The sequence below is a fragment of the Pelophylax lessonae genome, assembly GCF_965119305.1.
Source record: "Pelophylax lessonae genome assembly, chromosome: 2".
Classification (NCBI taxonomy): domain Eukaryota; kingdom Metazoa; phylum Chordata; class Amphibia; order Anura; family Ranidae; genus Pelophylax; species Pelophylax lessonae.
In genome coordinates, this window is record NC_138769.1 from 619854274 (window position 1) to 619875677 (window position 21404).

Sequence of the window (21404 nt, forward strand, 5' to 3'; positions counted from 1 at the left end):
TTCAAGCACTGAATCTAGATCTTCTTTAAAGACTAAATTTCCTTTGAATGGCAGAGAACATAACTTTGCCTTGGAAGAGGCATCCCCTACCTAACTTTTCAACCAAACAGCCCTTCTTGCTTGGTTGATCAGAGCGGTGCATCCAGCCGAAAACCTGATCGCTTCAGCCAAAAGCGTCAGCGACATAAGCGACCACTTTGTTAAGTACCGGGAGGGAATCCAAAAGCTCTTCTTTAGGAGTATCATTCTCCGGCAAAACTTTTACCTGCCTTAAACAGAAATCAAGAGTCTTGGCAATGTAGGTAGAAGCAATTGCTGGTTGGAAGTTTGCCGCTCCTGCATTCCATGCCTTACTTAGGTAGCCTTCGGCCTTCCTGTCCAAGGCATCCTTAAGGGAACCTGTGTCTTCAAATGACAAGTCTGAATGCTTTGCAACCCTGGACAAAGCTGCATCCAGTCTTGGACACTTTTCCCATAGTGATGCATCTTCTTCTTTAAAGGAAAACCTTTTGGAGGCTTTTAGGGAGAAAACCCCTCTTCTCAGGCTCTTTCCATTCCTGCAAGATTGCGTCCTTCAATGCTGCATGTACAGGAAAAGATCTTGGCTCTTTTGTATGTAACCCTGCATATAGTTTGTCATGAAGAGATAGATCCTCTTTCTTCTCCTCTTCCAGCTGTAATGTATCATAAATTAATTTTAGGAGCTCCTGTGTCTCATCAGAAGGAAAAAGGAATTTCTAAACCCAACTACCTTTTTCTTCCTTGAGTTCCCCCTTCTCAGGACTAGATTCCCCACTGGATCCTTATCCCATCTCCTCCAATGGGAATGGGAATTGCTGAGCTAGACCTGGAAGTACTAGGTATAAAAGTATCCAGGGGTCCTGAATCTTGAAGAGAGTTTCTGAAGGATTCAAAAGTTTTAACCATTTCAGTATTCATGCTATCTAGAAACTTCTTGAACATAGAACTAGTTTCCTTCTAGGCTAAGGCATCTATGCATTCCTGGCATAATTTTTTTTTCCATGAGAACAACAACATGTGTTTACAAGAGGCACATCTCTTTTTAGGGACCTCAGCAGGCCCTGCTCCATTCTTATCTTCGCGGCTCTTACCCTGGGGAGGCACAAACGATAAAAAGGAGCGGTTTCAGAGAGAGCTGCCAAGTGTGAGAAAGTAAAGGAGAAGGAAGAAAAAGTCACCTATGTCTCACTCCCTGTCCTCTCCAAGAAACACACAAATAAGTAAACACCCGACTCAGTGCCCCCTCTACCATGCGACAGGTAAGGATAACACAGTCATCATTTTTCTACCTTAGGGCTTGGATCCTCCTGCGTTCCCCGATCCTCTTCCTCTGCAGCCGCCACCTCCATGATGCACATGCAGGGAACTGGAGATAAGCGCAGGGTCCTTTAAGTAAGCTGGACCGTAAGTGACCTCAGCACGCTGCCCCCGGCCCCCAAAGGACCAGGAAGCCATGACTGGCTTCACAACGACTAGTGGGGGGAAGTCACGGGAAAGTGCACTGCTCTATATCCACAGGGGACAGGGATAGCCTCCTAAAATGGCTACCCCCAGGCCCTTAAAAAAACACAGGGAAGAGAGGGTCCTCTAGCCTCTCCTAGGCAACCCTAGGAGAGCCGAAGCTAATAATTCCATCTACCCAGGAACACTGCCCCAGGGGAAACCGATAATAGGCCAGTAGGCCCCTGCCACCTAACACGGAGGCCTGACAGATGAGACAAAACAAATCTGTTATCCTGTCTGGCCAAAGGAAACACAATAACTGAGGGACCATGCATAGTGCCTGTCTTTTTGTACTAATGTTGATTTGGGTTTCCTGTGGCAGGTGGAAGATGGCACTGTCATAAGTCTGTCCTGGAAGATGACTTGGGAAATAGGAAACACAAGGGTAATACAAGGACACTGAATTTCAAAAGAACCAACTTCCCTAAATTACGCTCTTTGCTAGATGATATTGACTGGGATAATATCCTTGGAACAAAGAACACAGAGGAAAAATAGGAGTGCTTTAAGAGCATACTAAAGATATTGGCCAGTGCATTCCAATGGGAAAGAAGTTTAAAAGAGCAAAAATGAATCCTTGGTGGCTAGACTCCAACGTAAAAATGCATATAAAAGCAAAAGAAAAGGCCTTCAAAAAATACAAGGCTGAGGGGTCATTGTCAGCATTCCAACATTACAAAGAATGCAAAAAAAAAATGTAAGAGTGTAATCAGGGCAGTTAAGATAGAACACGAAAGGCAAATAGCAAAAGAGCGTAAAAAAAAAAAAAACCAAGAAATTCTTTAGGTATATAAATAGTAAGAAAGTGAGGGTAGAACATAGTGACCCCATAAAGGATGATGAAGGGAATTTGGCTACAGAGAGAAGGCAAAGGTTTTAAATGTAGGAAACAGGGGGGGTATAGTAACCAAGACTGTAATGTTAATAACATGTCAGAGAAAGCACCCTCCTGACTATCAGAAGACAGAAATAGACTTGAAAAGCTTAACATAAATAAGTCACCGGGACCAAATGGCTTACACCAGAGGGTCCTTAGGGAAATTCAGTAAGGTGATAGCTAGACCATTGTTTCTAATCTTTTTGGACAGTTTATTCACTGCAAAAGTACCAGTTGATTGGAGAAAAGCCAACGTGGAAAATATACATATATACATATTATATATATATATATATATATATATATATATATATATATATATATATATAAAAGGGCCAAGATATATCCCTAGGAACTACAGGCCAGTTAGCCCAACATCAATAGTCTGCAAGCTATTGGAGGGGTTGATAACGCACCATTTACAAGATTTTGAAAACTGTATCATTTGTAGTAATCAGCATGGATTCATGAAGAATCATTCTTGCTAGACCAATCTATTAACCTTCTATGAAGAAGTGAGCTACCATCAAGATAAAGGAAGGCCTGTGAATGGGGTGTATCTGGATTTTGCAAAGGCATTTGATACAGTTACCCACAAATGTTTACTCTACAAACTAAGGTATGTAGGCATGGACCATAGGGTGAGTATCTGGATTGAAAAGTGGCTACAGGGGCGAGTCCAAAGGGTGGTGATAAATGGCGAGTATTCGGAATGGTCTAGTGTGAGAAGAAGGGTTCCCCAAGGATCTGTCCTTGGACCAACCCTGTTTAATTTATTCATAAACGATTTAGCAGATGGGATAAACAGCTTAATCTCAGTATTTGTGGACGATACTGAGCTAAGCAGGGCAAAAAACTTACATGCAGGATGAGGAAACCTTACAAGAAGTCCTAAACAAAATAATTGGGTGGGCAACTACATGGCAGATGAGGTTTAATGTTGAAAAATGTAGAGTAATGCATTTGGGTGCCAAGAATAGGAACCAAGTTACTCGCTATGGGGAGAAGCTCTGGGGGAATCTAGGATGGAAAAGGACCTGGGGGTCCAAGTAAATGACAGGCTCACCAATGGTATACATGCCAGGCTGCTGCAAGCAAAGCCAACAGAATATTGCCATGCAATAAAAAGGAGATTCACGCCAGAGATAAATCAATAATTCTCCACTCTACAAGACTCTGGTCCGGCCGCATCTTGAGTATGCTGGAACTGGAAAGAGTCCAGAGAAGGGCAACAAAGCTAATAAAAAGGGACTAGAGGATCTCAGCTATGGAGAAATAATACAAGCATTGAATGTATTCTCTCTGGAGAGGAGACGCTTGAGAGGGGATATGATATCAATGTACAATGTACAAATACTGTACTGGCGACCTTAGCATAGGGGAAAAAAAAAAACTTTTCAGTGAAAGGGAATTTTAAAAAGACACGCAGTGATTAACATAAATTAGAAGAGAAGCAGTTTAACCTTAAACTGTGTAGAGGGTTTTTTACTGTCAGAGTGGTAAGGATGTGGAATTCTCTTCCACAAGCAGTGGTATCAGCAGGGGTCATCGACAGTTTAAAAAAACTAATAGATGGGCACCTTAACAACCACAACGTATAGTGTATACGATGTACTATTGACAAACACATACACACCATAGCTTGAACTGCATGGAGTGGTGTCTTTTTTTTCAACCTCATCAATTATGTAACTATATGTACCTATGTAACTAAATTGTAGTCTCACTTTCCTGTTCTTAGCTGACAGGAGTGACACCTGGTGTAGTCTTCGGCTGCTGTAGCCCATCTGCTTCAAGGTTCAATGTGCAATGCGTTTAGAGATGGTTTTCTGCATACCTTGGTTGTAACAAGTGGTTATTTGAGTTACTGTTGCCGTTCTATCCTCTTGAACCAGTCTGACGATTCTCCTCTGACATAAACAAGGAATTTTGTCCACACAACTGCCGCTCATTGAATATTTTCTCTTTTTTGGACCATTCTCTGTACACCCTAGAGATGGTTGTACATGAAAATCCCAGTAGATCAGCAGTTTTTGAAATACTCAAACCAGCCTGTCTGGCATGAACACCATGCCACGTTCAAAGTCACTTAAATCCCCTTTCTTCATCATTCTGATGCTTGATTTAAACTTCAGCAAGTCAAAAAAATAAAAAACTGATAACAGGTGGGGTGCGGGAGGTGCATGTGCATAGCACTCGAGCGGAGTTTACCCTAAGAGCTCCCGGTTCCTATTCTTCCATGAAGCGGCGGGTGGTTTGAGATCCCCCTCACTGCCCCAAATAAACCCTGAAGGGCTACTTGAAAAAGTATTAGAAAAGTTGATGCAGTTTAAAAAAGGTAAATTGATCCTGGCAGGAGATTTTCATTTTTGCATGGATCCACACTTGGATTGTACATCTTGTGCAAAGGCGACTGGAAATCACCAACTCAGGGCGGGAAAAAAGAAATTGTTTCACGGACAGTTGTTGGATGTATGGAGAACTCAACACCCCAGGGAGAGGGATTATTCATTCCACTCCCGTGTGCACAGGACGTACTTAAGACTGGACTACATCATGATTGAATGTTAGAATCAGTTGTTAACTCTTCAATAGGAGTTATGACACTCTCAGATCACACTCCAGTAAATATGAAAATAAAAACTGATAGGACCCCAGAAGAACAAAAATGTTTGGAGGCTGAATGAGAACTGATACAAGATGTAGAAATAGGGGAAAAGATCTGGAACAATACTTTGAGCGTAATGAAACCCAAGATATATCAGATCCGACAGTGTGGGAAGCTCATAAGTCATACAGTATCTCACAAAAGTGAGTACACCCCTCACATTTTTGTAAATATTTTATTATATCTTTTCATGTGACAACACTGAAGAAATGACACTTTGCTGCAATGTAAAGTAGTGAGTGTACAGCTTGTATAACAGTGTAAATTTGCTATCCCCTCAAAATAACTCAATACACAGCAATTAATGTCTAAACCGCTGGCAACAAAAGTGAGTACACCCCTAAGTGGAAATGTCCAAATTGGGCCCAAAGTGTCAATATTTTGTGTGGCCACCATTATTTTGCAGCACTGCCTTGGGCATGGAGTTAACCAGAGCTTTACAGGTTGCTACTGGAGTCCTCTTCAACTCCTCCATGACGACATCACGGAGCTGGTGGATGTTAGAGACCTTGCGCTCCTTCACCTTCTGTTTGAGGATGCCCCACAGATGCTCAATAGGGTTTAGGTCTGGAGACATGTTTGGCCAGACCATCACCTTTAAGCCCCATACACACGAGTCGAAATTTGGCCGGGAATTTTCGTCCGACGACCGATCTGCCGATTTTCGGCTTGTTAGTATGATGCTTCCAACAACTGACTCCGATTTTTCGGCCGCAAAAATTCTGGTGTGCAGGCTATAACATTTTTGTCCTCCGTCAAAACACATCCAATTTTCGTGCAGTCAGTACAGATTTCGACAGGGAAAAAAAAAAAAAAAAAAAAAAAATCGCATGAGCAAGACTGGGCATGCTCAGAGAAGAAAGAACACAAAGAAAGCAATCCAACACATGACATCACTTCTGAAGTAGAATTCTGTCGTGCGGGAAAATTTGTGTGCAGTCTAGAGCACATTCCAACCAACAAAACACCACTCTGGACAAAAGATGGATGACCGGTCGGCGGAAATTCATTGCATGTGTACGAGGCTTAACCCTCAGCTTCTTTAGCAAGGCAGTGGTCGTCTTGGAGGTGTGTTTGGGGTCGTTATCATGTTGGAATACTACCCTGCGGCCCATTGTCCGAAGGGAGGGGGGTCATGCTCTGCTTCAGTATGTCACAGTACATGTTGGCATTCATGGTTCCCTCAATGAACTGTAGCTCCCCAGTGTTGGCAGCACTCATGCAGCCCCAGACCATGACACTCCCACCACCATTCTTGATTGTAGGCAAGACACACTTGTCTTTGTACTCCTCACCTTGTTGCCTCCACACACGCTTGACACCATCTGAACCAAGTACGTTTATCGTGGTCTCATCAGACCACAGGACATGGTTCCAGTAATCCATCCATGTCCTTAGTCTGCTTGTCTTCAGAAAACTGTTTGCGGGCTTTCTTGGGCATCATCTTTAGAAGAGTCTTCCTTCTGGGACGACAGCCATGCAGACCAATTTGATGCAGTATGCAGCGCATGGTCTGAGCACTGACAGGCTGATCCCCCACCCCTTCAACCTCTGCAGCGATGCTGGCAGCACTCATGCGTTTATTTCCCAAAGACAACCTCTGGATGTGACGCTGAGCACATGCACTCAACTTCTTTGGTTGACCGTGGCGAGGCTTGTTCTGAGTGGATCCTGTCCTGTTAAACCGCTGTATGGTCTTGGCCACCATGCTGCAGCCCAGTTTCAAGGTCTTGGCAATCTTCTTATAGCCTAGGCCATCTTTATGTAGAGCAATAATTCTTTTTTTTCAGATCCTCAGAGAGTTATTTGCCATGAGGTGCCATGCTGAACTTCCAGTGACCAGTATGAGAGAGTGAGAGCGATAACACCAAATTTAACACACCTGCTCCCCATTCACACCTGAGATCTTGTAACACTAACAAGTCACATGACACCAGGGAGGGAAAATGGCTAATTGGGCCCAATTTGGACATTTTCACTTAGGGGTATACTCACTTTTGTTGCCAGCGGTTTAGATATTAATGGCTGTGTGTTGACTTACTTTGAGGGGACAGCAAATTTACACCAGCTGTACACTCACTACTTTACATTGTAGCAAAGTGTCATTTCTTCAGTGTTGTCACATGAAAAGATATAATAAAATATTTACAAAAATGTGAGGGGTGTACTCACTTTTGTGAGATACTGTACATGGGCAAAATTAGAATTAAAATACTTAGGTTCTTTAAAGATGGAGTTAGATTTATCCCTATATCATTCCAACTATATTCCCATGTTAAATTAGATAAACGCGGATATTAAAAACCAACAAAAGGGCCTCTTTCATGGCTGGGATGAATAAACATGGTCATGATGGTAATTCTACCCAAGACCCTATACAAAATCCAAATGCTACCAATAGACATTCCACAGACTTACTTTAAAATAGTTAAAACAATGATATTAAAGTTTATTTGGAAAGTAAAAGAAGCCAAGAATACAGTACATGACACTTAGTAAAGGGAAAACACCGGGGGGGGGGGGGGTAGCAGCACCAGATTTCAAGAGATACTATAATGCAGTTAAAATTTCACGAATGATAGAATGGACAAAAATAAACCCAGACAAAATATGGTTCAAGATAGAAACTTCACTAAGCGGCACACAGTTAAATAATAATAGCATTTGAATTCCAAAAAAATACAGGGACACACATGAATACACACAAGAAATTACTAGAGTAGTGTATAAAACATGGGACACAATATACAGACATGCTAAATAGGAATACAATTCGCTTTTGTTATCACTGGATGGAACAAGATACTTTGCACCTGGGAACGAGACACAATTTGGTAATTGGATAAAAATATCCAGCTAAAAGTTATAACATAGAGATAGAAGATAAGAACTAAAGGGGAAAATATGTCCCTGAATGAATGGAGGTATTTTCAGAAGAAGCATTTCGTGGGATCTTTACCATAACTGATTAGATTCTAGAAGGATCTGAACTTAGCTAAAAACTATGTAACCCACAAACAAAAAGTTAAATATGGTAGATCTCAGATTTACAAAATGCTTAGAGATGGAAGGCCTTTGGAGACCTCCATTCATCGAGACGTGGGAAAAGGAGTTAAGAACACGATTAAAAGAACAAGAGGTAAATGTGTTGTTAAAAACGGTCCAAAACTACGCAATCAATATTAATAAAATTGAAATGGGCTATATATGTATATATATATATATATATATATATATATATATATATATATGTATATAGATAGCACTGCCCCCAGGAGGACTGCTGGTAAATGACACTTTTCGATTCCCCTGGGTTACCCGTAGCAACTGCATGCAGAATTCTTAACACTTTACGTTCTTGGCTCAGTCAATGATCAGTCTAGGGGTAGATGTTTTTGTTGTTTTTATTTTATATTGGGATGGGAGAAGGGATGAGTGGGATACCTCAACCTTGAACTATTCACAATTCTGAGGACTTTAACTTGAGGATGCGGCTAGGCCGCTACTTCATCCTGCCACTTTAATGAAGCTGAAGTAAATGTTCCTGTTTGTATTTCTCTTGGGGGTACTTCCCCAGTACCCCCTTTCTCTGTACTACCTGACACCCGTCCACTGACTGCACTTCCTGGAGTGGTCCCCTTCCTGGGCAGACCCCTGGGCAAGATCCTCTGTACTCACGATACTGCTTTCCAGATTCTCGCAGTGCCCCAACTCCTCAGTCAGCTCTCCTGGACCTCTGCGTTCAGCTCCACACTGTAGGTTCACCAGGCCGACTGCCTGTGACCATCACCAACTGCTGCAGAAGAGGAGGCAGCCGCCATTCTCCTGCTGGGACTTCCCGCCAAAGACCTCTACCTCATGTGCTCCTGGCTTTATATACCCCAGTCCACAATGCACCGAGACAACTGTCTGTGCCAACCCCTGGGGCTGCAACAAAGCCTGTGTGTCATTGGCCAGGTTTCCTCAACTGTCCAATGTGCCTCCCCATTGGACACAGCGGGGACACTCCCTCAGACCATATGAATCACACACTAAGCAGACCTAACTCACAGATCCTGCTCCCTGTTAAGCAGAGTGCAACATAGAATTTACCTGCTGCTCCTCTGATAGGCAGACAGAGCCAAAACTATACTCCTTCTCTAGCACCTATCTAGGAGGGTGCTACATATATATATATATATATATATATATATATATATTTTTTTTTTTTTTTTTATTATTATTATTTTTATTTTTTTTCCGACCCTTTTACACCAATCTCCAATTGTAGGGCTTTCCGGTTAGAACCATTTTTTTGGGATTGCCCCCTTTGCTGCTTTGCAGATTTGGGACTATCACACTTTTATAATGTTTTTTTTTTTTTGATTTACCAGTTTTATTAAATAAATATTCCCAAGGATCATCGGTAATATTTACTGCTGTGATTTCCCAATGTATTGTTGCATCTTCTGCCAATAACCATGGATCTTAAGGCAGTCCAACCACATGTGGGCCATCGTGCCCATCATAGCACAGCCCCTCCAACATAGTGGGGACGTCTCTAGTTGACATTTTTGTACTTTTACCGGTTTCAGGTACCATCTCAATAAACATTTACTGTATATATAATATGGAATATCTGGGATGTAGAGAGGAAGATCAGACAGAGGGTTTTTCAAATGAATGGGTAAAATAGGCAGATCTTAACCACTTAAGCCCCGGTAAATTTTACCCCCTTCCTGACCAGGGAGTTTTTTGCGATTCGGCATTGCGTGACTTTAAACGGACAATTGAGCGTGTACCTAAACGAATTTGATGTCCTTTTTTTCCCACAAACAGAGCTTTCTTTTGGTGGTATTTGATCACCTGTGCGATTTTTACTTTTTGCGCTATAAACAAAAAAAGAGCAACAATTTTGCAAAAATAACAATATTTTTCACATTTTTTATATGAAATTCCCATAAAAAAAAAAATGTTAAAAAAGTTTAAATTTAACATTTTAGGCCAATTTGTTTTATGCTACATATGTTTGGTAAAAAAAAAAATTGCAAAAAGCGTATTTTGATTGGTTTGCGCAAAAGTTTTTGCGTTTACTAACTAAGGGAAAGATTTTTGTCATTTTTGGTGGGGTTTTTTTAACGCGTAATGGCGGCGATCTGCGATTCTTTTTGCGGTACTGCGACATTGCGTCGGACAGATCGGACCCTTGACTGACATTTTTGACACTTTTGGGGTTACCAGTGACATTACTACAGTAATCAGTTCTATACATATGCACTGTTACTGCAAAATGACACTGGCAGGGAAGGGGTTAACTTTATTGGGGAAGGAGGGGTTAAGTGTGTCCCTAGGGGCGTGATTCTAACTGTGATTGGACATGGCTACTGGTGTAGGAACTAGGAACAGTGATCAACAGTCCTACATAGTAGAACCGTATGATCACTATTCATACACAGGGGAGAATGACAGGCGGCTTGTTTACATTAGCCGCCTGCCTTTCTCCCTTCACGGCGGACGATCGCACGGACTTCCCAGGGAACGAGCCGGGGCAGGAACGCGCCTCCGCGGGCGCGCGCTCTCCCGCTATTGGCTCACAGGCAAGTGACAGGCTAGTGACGTACCCATACGTCACTTTGCCTGGCTGGGGCTGATCGCCGCAGTATATGTACTTGCGGCGGTCGGTAACCGGTTAAAGCGGAGTTCCGGGCACAGAATCGTTTTTGTATAATTCACTGCATGGTCTTCCTTACCCTTTGCTGAGCCTGAATTGGATATTCCCGTTTTTTTTTTTTTTTTTCCCTTACCTGTTTAGAGAGCATTATATACTCACCTTTCCATCGACTTCCTCCCTCCAGAGCCACGGCTCTCCCCGTCACTTCCGGTCCCGCAATGCGTCCTGGGAGCTCTTACTCGGCGCTCCCAAGATGCACTGTGCAGTGACGTAGGCGGCCGGCCGCTCTTATCGCGCGATTTCCTCTAACATTGCCGGACGGAAACCAGTACTATGCCGATCGCATAGTACTGGGCATGCGCGAGATTTCGCGCTCGACTCACAGGCCTACGCCCACTCGAATGAGGAAGAAGGGAAGACCTTTCCCCACAACGGACTCGGCGATCCACAAGAAAGATGGCGGCGCTCGTCCAAAATTTTATAAAGTAAGATTTCATACTTGCAAAAAGATTATTCCAGTCTAAGAAACAGGATTAGCGGATATATAGTGGTGTAAGGGTCACTGTTTGGGGGACATTAAAATAAAAAAAACGATTCTGTGCCCGGAACTCCGCTTTAAGAAGACCATCAAATACTCAGAAATATATACATACATATACACACACACACACACACACACATATACACATACATACAAATACATTATATATATATATATATATATATATATATATACATACACACATATTATATATATATATATATATACACACACACACACACACACACATTAGGTTTACTCTTGACCCATACACTATGTACGTTGCTTTTAGGGCAAGTTCACACTGCCCCTTACACTAAACTGCAGAGGCACCATTCCAGCTCTGGTGAGCCAGCAGTAGGGGGCAGTGTGATGTGCATTTCAGTGTATCACACACCTCCCCCTTTTTTGTATTAACGTGACACTTCATCCAGGTCACTGTACAGCACTGAGGTGCGTTGCTGAATATTCAGTGTTATTCTTTAACATCTACCATATACAGTAAAGGTGAACTCAAGTCTTAATAGCTAGACAGTTTTAGTTATGTCAATACATTTAAACCAAAATAAGACGGAGAAGTTGACCTTGCTTGGTTTAGGTGTAAATGTTAACCAAGTGTTGTTTTTAGTTTCATGCTCCTACGCCTTCTAAGGTACAATAGCAAACTCAGTATATAATAAGATACATTTACTGTATGTTTGTATTTCACTCATTGTAGGTTTAAACTTTAATTCATCATAAAGTTAATTTGCCTTGGACATAGCAGGAGGAAAATAATAAGTTACTGTTTATCAAGAATACTCTGGATAGAGATGGCAATATGTTAGCTTCAATTTTTTTTATTTATTTTGGCAATATTTTACATCCTGTTAAATCAATGTGTTGGTATGGCAATGCTAGTGCTATTTGCTAAATAAAATGATGTACACATGCATTCAAGAGGCAAGAGACAAATAAATTTTCAGGTGCAGAAGTCAGCAATAATAATTGTGTTTTTTAGTTAAAGGTTTCCATTAAAAGAGAAGTGCGGGAATTAAAAAAAAAAAAAAAAAAAAACGCATAGTACATACTCATCTAGAGGGCTGCAGCATCGGATCGGATTGGCTGTCCCCCGCCAGCTGTAACACAGAGAACAAAGCGATCAAAGACTGCTGATCGCTCAGTTCTCAGGTCCTATCTGTCAGCCACTGCTCTGTGCTCAGGCTTTTAGCGGCATGCTGAGATACTGAGCTAGCTGTCATTCAGGCATCTGGGCGAATCCTGACTGTCGGGATCCCTGCAGAGCTCGGACCAGTTCTGTGATGTCAGCCGTCAGGAATCGAACCATGTATGGGCAGACTGAATGTACCGTACAACCAACCTGTCAGATTTTACATGCGATTATCGCTAGCGGCTGGTATAGTTGCTAGCATCAATCACAGTGCTTTCTTGGTGGGGACGTCTTATCCCGCACCCTCCCCTCCTGGGAGAACACCGTGAGGTTTATTTGTTAAAGCTGGAGTGCAAAATCAGGTTTACTTCTGAATGGAAACCAATAGGCTTCCAACCTCAGCTTGTTCAATTAAGCTTTTGCAATAAGCTGATTGGTTTCTATGCAGAAGTGAGCTTAATTTTGCACTCTACAGCTTTAGTAAATAAATCCCAATGGCTCCGTGGGAGGGATTCATCACCACTTAGGCCTCATACACACTGGACGTTTTTAAAGCTGCTGCCCTGGTGTCAGACGTTTTTTTCTGCAGCCAGTAAACTCCCCAGCATGTTATCCTATGTGTCCATGCACACATAGGCTGGTATCAGCAGTTTTTGGCAGGGGTGTTTTCTGGCTGGAAAAAACCCCAGAACCAGTGGGATTTAAGAGGCGTTTTTCAGCTGTAAAAACGCTCTAACTCTAATAAAAGCTGAAAAACGCTGAAAAACGTGGCTATTCGGTGTTTATCAACATTTTTGAGCCATAAGCTTTTGTGGGAATATAGTTTTGTTATAAAAAAGCTAAAAAACACTACAGCTGAAAAAAGCTAAAAAAACGGCTGAAAAACTCTTTCTACAGCTACAGCTTTCTACTGACGTTTTGATATGGTCCAGTGTACATGAGGCCTTAGGGTCCCTTCACACGTGCGATCCAATCAGATCTGCCTGTCAGTTTTTTAGGCGGATCTGATCGGATGCTCCATGCATCCCTATGGGGCAGCGGATGTCAGCGGAGACATGTCCGCTGACACTCGCTGCCATCCGCATCCAATCCTGTCTGTGAAATCCAGATGGATGGAAACCCTATTTTCCATCCGTCCAGGGGATTGGATCGGATCGGATGAGAGCGGACAGGTGGCCCGCTCTCATCCAATTTCCCCATAGAGATGCATGGGGCTCTGACACCTCCCTCTCCGCACACACAGCGGAGACTGAGCTGTCACCCGCCTGTTTAGCGGGGATCGGGGGATCGATCCCCCACTGAGCAGCACGGATCCGCCTGCGGAGGCGGACCGTGTGAAAGAAGCCTTACTGTGGCTGCAGGAAAGAAAAAATTGTTCTGTCTATGGCCGGCTTTTCTTATGCTAGCGCTATGAAAAATAAAATTGTTTGTTTCAATTGCCTGGAGGTCTATTTTAAAAGAAAACTGTGCAGTAATCAGCAGCAATCATCTTTCAGTGACCTGACCTCAGTAAAGAATAAATCAAATCACAACTGGTTGCTCTACATCAGTGCACATGCTCATTAATGTTTCTCTCTCTCTTTTTTTTTTTTTAATAAAACTATTTAGCCACAAAATATAGTTTGTACATTGCATACGAAAGCAATAGATTTATCATAAAGAGACATTCAGGAACATGCTGAGCTACACAAAACTAGGAGGATTTCCGCACCTCAACACATGCAACCATGCTGGAGGGTTATCCAGGGTCATCTCTATTTCCTGTTTTTTGGAGGAGGTGGAAAAAAAATTTCAGCAATTGCACACATTTTTTCAAGACTGGGATAGCGACTTCTACATGAAAACACTGTATGGCTCAAATGAGATATGCATTGGAAATTAAGAGCCGATTCACACTGCCGCGACTTGTCAGGCTGACAAGTCGCGCTCCCTCGCGGTCCATTGACCGCTACAGGACCCGTTCTAATAGGAGCGACACAAGTCACTCCGACTTAGAAAAAGGGTCCTGTACTACTTCGGGGCGACCTCGGAGCGACTTGCATAGACTCCAATTATGTGAAGTCCCTGCAAGTCGCTCCGAAGTCGTGGTGCATGGTAATGCACAAGTCGCCCCCGAAGTAGTGCAGAGTCGTGTCGCCTTAGTGTGAACCAACTCTTACTGACTGAGCTAAACAGTTTTGTTAAGACTTATGTATTTATGACCTCGGCATTAAAAATTTGGCAATTTTTAATTCCACACAACTTGTCCCATAGGTCCCTTTCACGCGGGCGATCCGATCCGCCTGTCAGTTTTTCAGGCGGACCTGATCGGATGCTCCATGCATCCCTATGGGGCAGTGGGTGTCAGCGGAGACATCTCCGCTGACACCCGCTGCTATCCGATCCGATCCTGTCTGTGAAATCCGGACGGATGGAAACCCTATTTTCCATCCGTCTGGAGGATCGGATCAGATGGGATCGGATGAGAACGGACAGGCGGTCCGTTCTCATCCGATTCCCCCATAGAGGACAGCGGGGATCTGAAAGCTCCATCACTGCACACAGAGCGGAGATGGAGCTGTCACCCACCTGCTCATCGGGGATTGGCAGATCGATTCCCCACTGAGCAAAACGGACTCCGTCGGGCGGTGCATCCGTGTGAAAGGGGCCATACATGATTCTTCCAGTTCTTGAACCACTTGGGTCCCATGCACACTGGGCATTGTCCCAGCTCCTCCAAACACCTTACACACCTAAAGCCATGTTCTTGTAAACGTGTTCAGGGGCGTTTATTCGTGTCAAACGATTGGGCGTTTAATAATTTAATTGGCCAGAATATTAATTTATACAACATGGATTCAATTTGGTAAAATACATACCAGCAGTCCCTTTTTTGAGATCATCACTGTGTGGTCTGCCTGGTGCCACACAGCTTTTGCTAGTAAAAAGTCCTGGCCTAAGATCGGCTGTTCACCTATGGGGCGAGCAGCACAGACACAAGGCCCAGCATGGGCTATGGACAAGCAAAGGCTGCTTAGCACAGTACAGGGCAATGTAGGTTCCCTTTTAACGCATCATCAACAAACATATATTATATTTTGATCTAGATATTTTAGGTGTCCATAACATATGTATAAATCTCAGTTCTGAAGTGCAGTGTATGTTTTTTTTTTTTAAGGCCCTGTTCACACCTGAAGTCTCAAAACTCCCAACAAGCAAAATCCAATTAATTTCAATGGCCCCTGTTCACATAGGAGTGTTTTGTCACCTGAAGCAAAATGCCTGAAGCTCAAAAAAGTACATGAGCTTCTTCTTTGGCAGATTACAGGCGTTTTTGTTAGATGTCGATGTCAATGCCTGCCTCCAAACACCTGCACAAAATGCCCAAAAAAACGCCTGAAAACAATACACTTAGGTGTGAATGGAATTGACCCTTATTGAATAGCTACTCATGTAAAAATAACTATTTCTGCCATCTGTAAAAATCTCTCCTAGACAGTGGACATTTTCCAGTATATTAGAATGTTTCTGAAACTGAAAAATACACAATGGGGGAGATTTACTAAAACTGGTACACACAGAATCTGGTGCAGCTCTGCATAGTAACCAATCAGCTTCTAACTTCATCTTGTTCAATAAAATGATAAGTTCAGCTTTGGGAACATGATACATGTTCCACCAGTTTTTAGTGTAGAACATGTAACATGTTCCCAATGCTACATTGGCTCGACGATCCGAGCCATGTGTGTGATAGCAGTATGGGGAAAAGTTCCCATGCTGGCTGTTGCTTCTTGAAAAGAGTGCGACTGTGTAGGGCTCCGCCATCATGGACGCCTCATTCATTTGGGACTTCTGTGAATGAATAAACTACAAGTACCGACATCCTTTGCAGCTGTAATCTTGTAGCTTTCAATGAACAGCACTGTGGTAGTTCATGGATTCTTCCTGTCAGTGTGAAACTGCCTGCCTGTATGATGTACATGCAGACAGAATACACCGACAGTCTGCATGAGACCTGCATGGCACCAGCGATCTGCTAATTGCTGGTGCAATGCTTTCCAGGCTCAAAAAAAAAAAAAAAGAAAACCTTGCACATTTTAACAGCAAAACAAAATGTGTGTTGATTTATTTACTTTTATTTTTTAGGTGAACTTATCCTTTAAAAGGGGAAGTCCACCCTAACACTAAAACTGCTACATCTACAGGCATCCAGGATCTATCTAATGCAGTGTTTTTCAACCTTTTTTGTGCAAAGGCACACTTTTTTCATGAAAAAAATCACGAGGCACACCACCATTAGAAAATGTTAAAAAATTTTAACTCTGTGCCTATATTGACTATAATCACTATATATAAAGTAATTCTCTTGAATAGGAATCAAACACAAAGAAATTATTTTATAATTACTTTATTATGAATGCGTGGTGGTGGGGACAAGGTGCCTTCCAAGGGGGAGGCTGCGCAAAGAGCATGGGGTGGCAGCATACCCCCTCCTTCTGAATCATACCAGGCCACATCCCTTTTAACACTGCGAGGGTACCTTTCAAAATGAAGCCCCCCCCCCCCCCCCCTCTTTGTAAGGCAACTTGTTCCCAGGTTGAGGAGACAAAGATGTAATTTCTACATCTTGCTCCCAGAAGGGATCATGTGACTCACGGGCATGTGCCGGGGGCCTATTAGAGTGGAAGCCCCTTTAAAATTGAATAAACACACACAAATCATGAAAAAGTATTTTGCTAAAAATTCCATAAATAAAAAACAATGTCACCTGCTGTACAGTAAATTCATCATCAATTTCCAACATCAGGGCAGGCAACAATGTAGAGCCAGCCTCAATCCTGAAGACCCAGCACCACACCACAATGTCCTCCTACCCGATAATGTTGCCCAGGCTGCCTGTCACCACCACGACGTGCTGTCTGACACAATCTTCTTCTTCTCCAGGTTCTGTGAAAGTGAGTCCCACGCTGCGCACCTGCAGACAGTGCAGTGCGTGCTGAAAGTGGGTGGAGACGGAGCCAAATTGTAAAAGGCGGGGACTGGGAGGCGAAGGGGCGGCGGCCTGGAGAAGAGGCTCAGAAGGGGTGACATCACTGGTTGCTAGATGCTAAGCGGCCACTAGCCTAGCAACCAGTGCTCCCCGCAGAGAGAGAGCGCCGCCACCGCAGCCACAGGACAGAGGCAGAGAGAGCAGCTCCACCGCCGCAGCCACAGGACACGAGCGGATGATAGATGGTCAGTAAGTAAGGCAGTTCTGCGAACTGCCAAAGCTTCAGATGAAATTGGAATTTTTCCCATGGCACACCAAGCAATATCTCACGGCACACTAGTGTGCCACGGCACAGTGGTTGAAAAACACTGATCTAATGGGCCATACACACTATAAGATTTTCTGAAGACTTTTTCCTTTAGGTTTACCAAAACCATATAATATGAGGTCAAACCTAAACACTTTCAATTTGTATGCAATCTGGCAGGCCCTTGCACTACATAGAAAAGGTAAATCTGAAGGAAAAAGTCTTCAGAAAATCTTATAGTGTGTATGGCCCTTTAGACTGGCCTATCTATCCCTGTTACGCCCCTTTCACACATGCGGACCGTTCAGATCCGCCTGTCAGTTTTTCAGGTGGATCTGAACGGATACTTCATGCATCTCTATAGGGCAGCGGATGTCAGCGGAGACATGTCCACTGACATCCGATTCGGTCCGTCAAATCCGGACGGATGGAAACCCTATTTTCTATCCGTCTGGCGGATCAGATGAGAATGGACAGGCGGTCCATTCTCATCCGATTCCCCTATAGAGGAGAGCGGGGATCTGACACCTTCGTCTCCACACACAGAGTGGAGACAGCGGATAGCTGTCATCCGCCTGCTCAGCGGGGATTGGCGGATCGATCCCCCGCTGAGCAGAACGGCTCTGTCGACGGAACGGAGCCGTGTGAAAGGGGCCTAAAGAAGAAATCAGTATACATACCTTTTTTGAAGCCGATTCGGTCCGGTCTCCAGCGGTGGAAGCTCTGCAGAGGACACAGCCAACAACGGCTGTGAAATTAATGGGAAGTGACATCACCTATAGACTTACTATAGGGCTGCCTCCTCTGTACCCGCCTCCACAGCGAAGCCGCCGCTGACAGCTCAGCGTGGGACCAGACCAGAGTGGCTTCAAAAAGGGAATGTCAACGGATTTCTTCTTTACAGGGCTAGATAGGTTAGTCTTAGATCGTGGATGCCCGTAGATGTAGCGATTTTAGTGTTAGGGTGGATTTCTCCTTTACAGCCCATTCAGACTGGCGCGACACGACTTTGTGGGGCGACCTGTGAAGTCGCGGTGGACTTCGGCGCGACTTTCACAGACTTCATATAATTTAAGTCAATGCAAGTCGCCTCCAGGTCGCCCCAAAGTAGTACAGGACCCTTTTCCTAAGTCGGAGCGACTTGTGTCGCTCCTATTAGAACGGGTCCTGTACTACTCAATGGCGACCGACCGACCGTCTGAATGGACTCTAAGGCTCCTTTCACACACTCCGTCCGTTGGACGGAGTCCGTTTTTCTCAGCGGGGGATCGAGCCGCCGATCCCCCGCTGAGCAGCAGGAGGACAGCTGTGTCTCCGCGCTGTGTGCGGAGACACAGCTGACAGTTCCCCATGCATCTCTATGAGGGAAATCGGATGTCAACGGACCGTCAGTCCGTTCTCACCCGATCCCATCCGATCCGATCCGCTGGACGGATGGAAAATAGGGTTTCCATCCGTCCAGATTTGACGGATCGGATCGGGTCGGATGTCAGCGGACATGTCTCCGCTGACATCCGATGCCCCATAGGAATGCATGGGGGGACCGTTCAGATCCGCCAAAAAAACGGACAGGCGGATCTGAACGGTCCGCCTGTGTGAAAGGGGCCTTAAGCTCTGACAATAAAACCTGGAAGCTGATTGGTTACTATGCACAGCTGCCCCAGATTCTGTGTGCACCACTTTTAGTAAATCTTCCCCAATGTCCTGGCTCTGATTTGCTTCCTTCTTACAATTTATATTATCTGCACTGTAAAAGTATTACAAAGACTGGATTTTTGTTAGACTAAGCAAAAAAAAAAAAAAAGAAGGCACGTCACAACAACTCCTGAACTACCCGTTTTTGTGGCACCACAAGCCCCAGCATGTGCTTTTTTAGTATGTGGATTGCAGGGCATACTGAGGCTTGTAAATACAGGAAAAGCTGTAAAGCCACAACTCATGTTTCCCACATGCTATGCATACCTGCTCTATAAAATATTATTAAACTAGAAGATTGCACACACAAAAAACATTTACCTGCCAATAATCACAATATAGCCTTCGTTCGGGTCAGTCATTTTCTGTGGCAATGTGACTAGCAGTGCAGACTGCAGGAAGGATCCAGCACTAGACTACCAGCAGACTTTCACAACCCCACTATTTACTTTCTGCTGCCAGAATGTCTTGTGTAATCCTCTTCCTTATTGGCTGCTCTGGAAAGCTCCAGCCTAAAAGATAAAAGGAAGACAGTGATTGGCTAGTAAAAATCTCTCCAACTCCCTGCCCTCATTTCATACAAATCTGCTATGGCTAAGCCAGTGTTCTAGGGTTGACATGCTAACACAACTCTAATACATATCTGCAGTATTGGTTATTGTTCTGAGTGATGCAGCAACAAAGTTACCAGCAGCAGAAGAGATATCCGTCTGACCTAATCAATCCAGGATATAATAATCTGATCCAGCAGATAGGAGTGATAGTTTATCAATAAAGCAGCGCTTATTTAACTGCTAGCTTGCTTTTATATCACTTGAGGACAGGTTCATGTAAGAAAAAAAGATCTGTGCAAAGTTCATGAGAAGACAAATATCACGCGGACAGAATGGGCCAGCTCGAAAGCTTTGGGGTGGGATAAGTCAGCCATTAAAGAGGATCTTTGGGGAAATGCTGCATATAGAGAGAGTGCAATGAGTCCGGGAACATTAAATAAGATTTCACTGACAAGGGGCCTTTTCCAGCATGGTCCCTTTACCCCCGATGCATGCAACTCATCTGTATGAGATGTCTGGTCTCTCTAGGCTTGCTGGGGGTCTGACGTGGAAGCCTACTGATGAAATCCATAGTTTGTATAGGCCAGAGCTGCATTATGCGGACAGCATAGCTCCCAACTGTCCCTGATTTCGAGGGACTGTCCCCCATTTGAAACCAAGTCCCTCTGTCCTCCTCATTTGTCCCTACAGTGCCGGGACACAGTCATCCAGCGCCCAGGGCAAGGATGCCAAACTGCGCCCCCCCCCTTTCCTTAGGGTTGGGGTCAAGGCGCCCCCCAGCCCTGCAATAAACCATTGCGCCCAGGGAAATGGTTCCTCCTGCCCACCCTTTGTCCCAGCCCTGTGTCCCTCATTATGGTCTGATCTATATAATTGTATATAAAATGCACTATTTATCAAAAAAGGGTTTCCCAGGGCTAAACCTTTTATCCAATTTCTAAATGCTGCATTTGTAAATTCCAAAAGCCAATATAAAGGAATAGTAGTAGTAAAAAAATTGTAACATTCTACTTTAAGGGGGTGTGTCCTATGCCTACATACTTTTGCTAATAGGTGCCCCTTATTCCCATCTCAGAAAGTTGGGTCGTGTGCCGACGGTGCCGGAAAGCAGGAAATCTAGGGGGGTCAGAGAAAGAATTTATACATCTCATAAATGAAGGGGGGTCCTATCCATTGTATTCACTAAAAGTGGAACAGCCCTTTAATATGACGTGTCCACATGTTACTAAGGGTTTCCCGATTCAAATCCTGCTTTGCTAATGCTTTGTATTTTGACCCGAGTGCTTGGAAATTCTTCACAGTCCACAGACGCCACGCGCAGCCCCAAGTAACCTCCAGGAGGTGTCTCCTCCTACAACTCACCGTGACTCAGCAATGGACTTTAAAATATTATTTTAGTTTTTTTCAAATGACACCTTTTTTGACCTTGCTTGACTGAAGTTGAATGATAATTAAAGATTAGTTACCCA

The 21404-nt window shown here is 43.8% G+C and overlaps 1 protein-coding gene across 2 annotated transcripts in view; it reads right to left on the bottom strand.

The window, feature by feature from the left end:
- CRYL1 (crystallin lambda 1) overlaps positions 1 to 19893 on the bottom strand; it is a 303870-nt gene extending 283977 nt beyond the window's left edge. For both annotated transcript variants that reach the window (XM_082245249.1, XM_082245248.1), the window contains exon 1: positions 19703 to 19893. In XM_082245249.1, the coding sequence (XP_082101375.1) occupies positions 19703 to 19743 (41 nt within the window). In that variant the 5' untranslated portion in view covers positions 19744 to 19893. The remainder of the gene's footprint in view (positions 1 to 19702) is intronic.
- Between the last annotated feature and the right edge of the window lie 1511 nt (positions 19894 to 21404).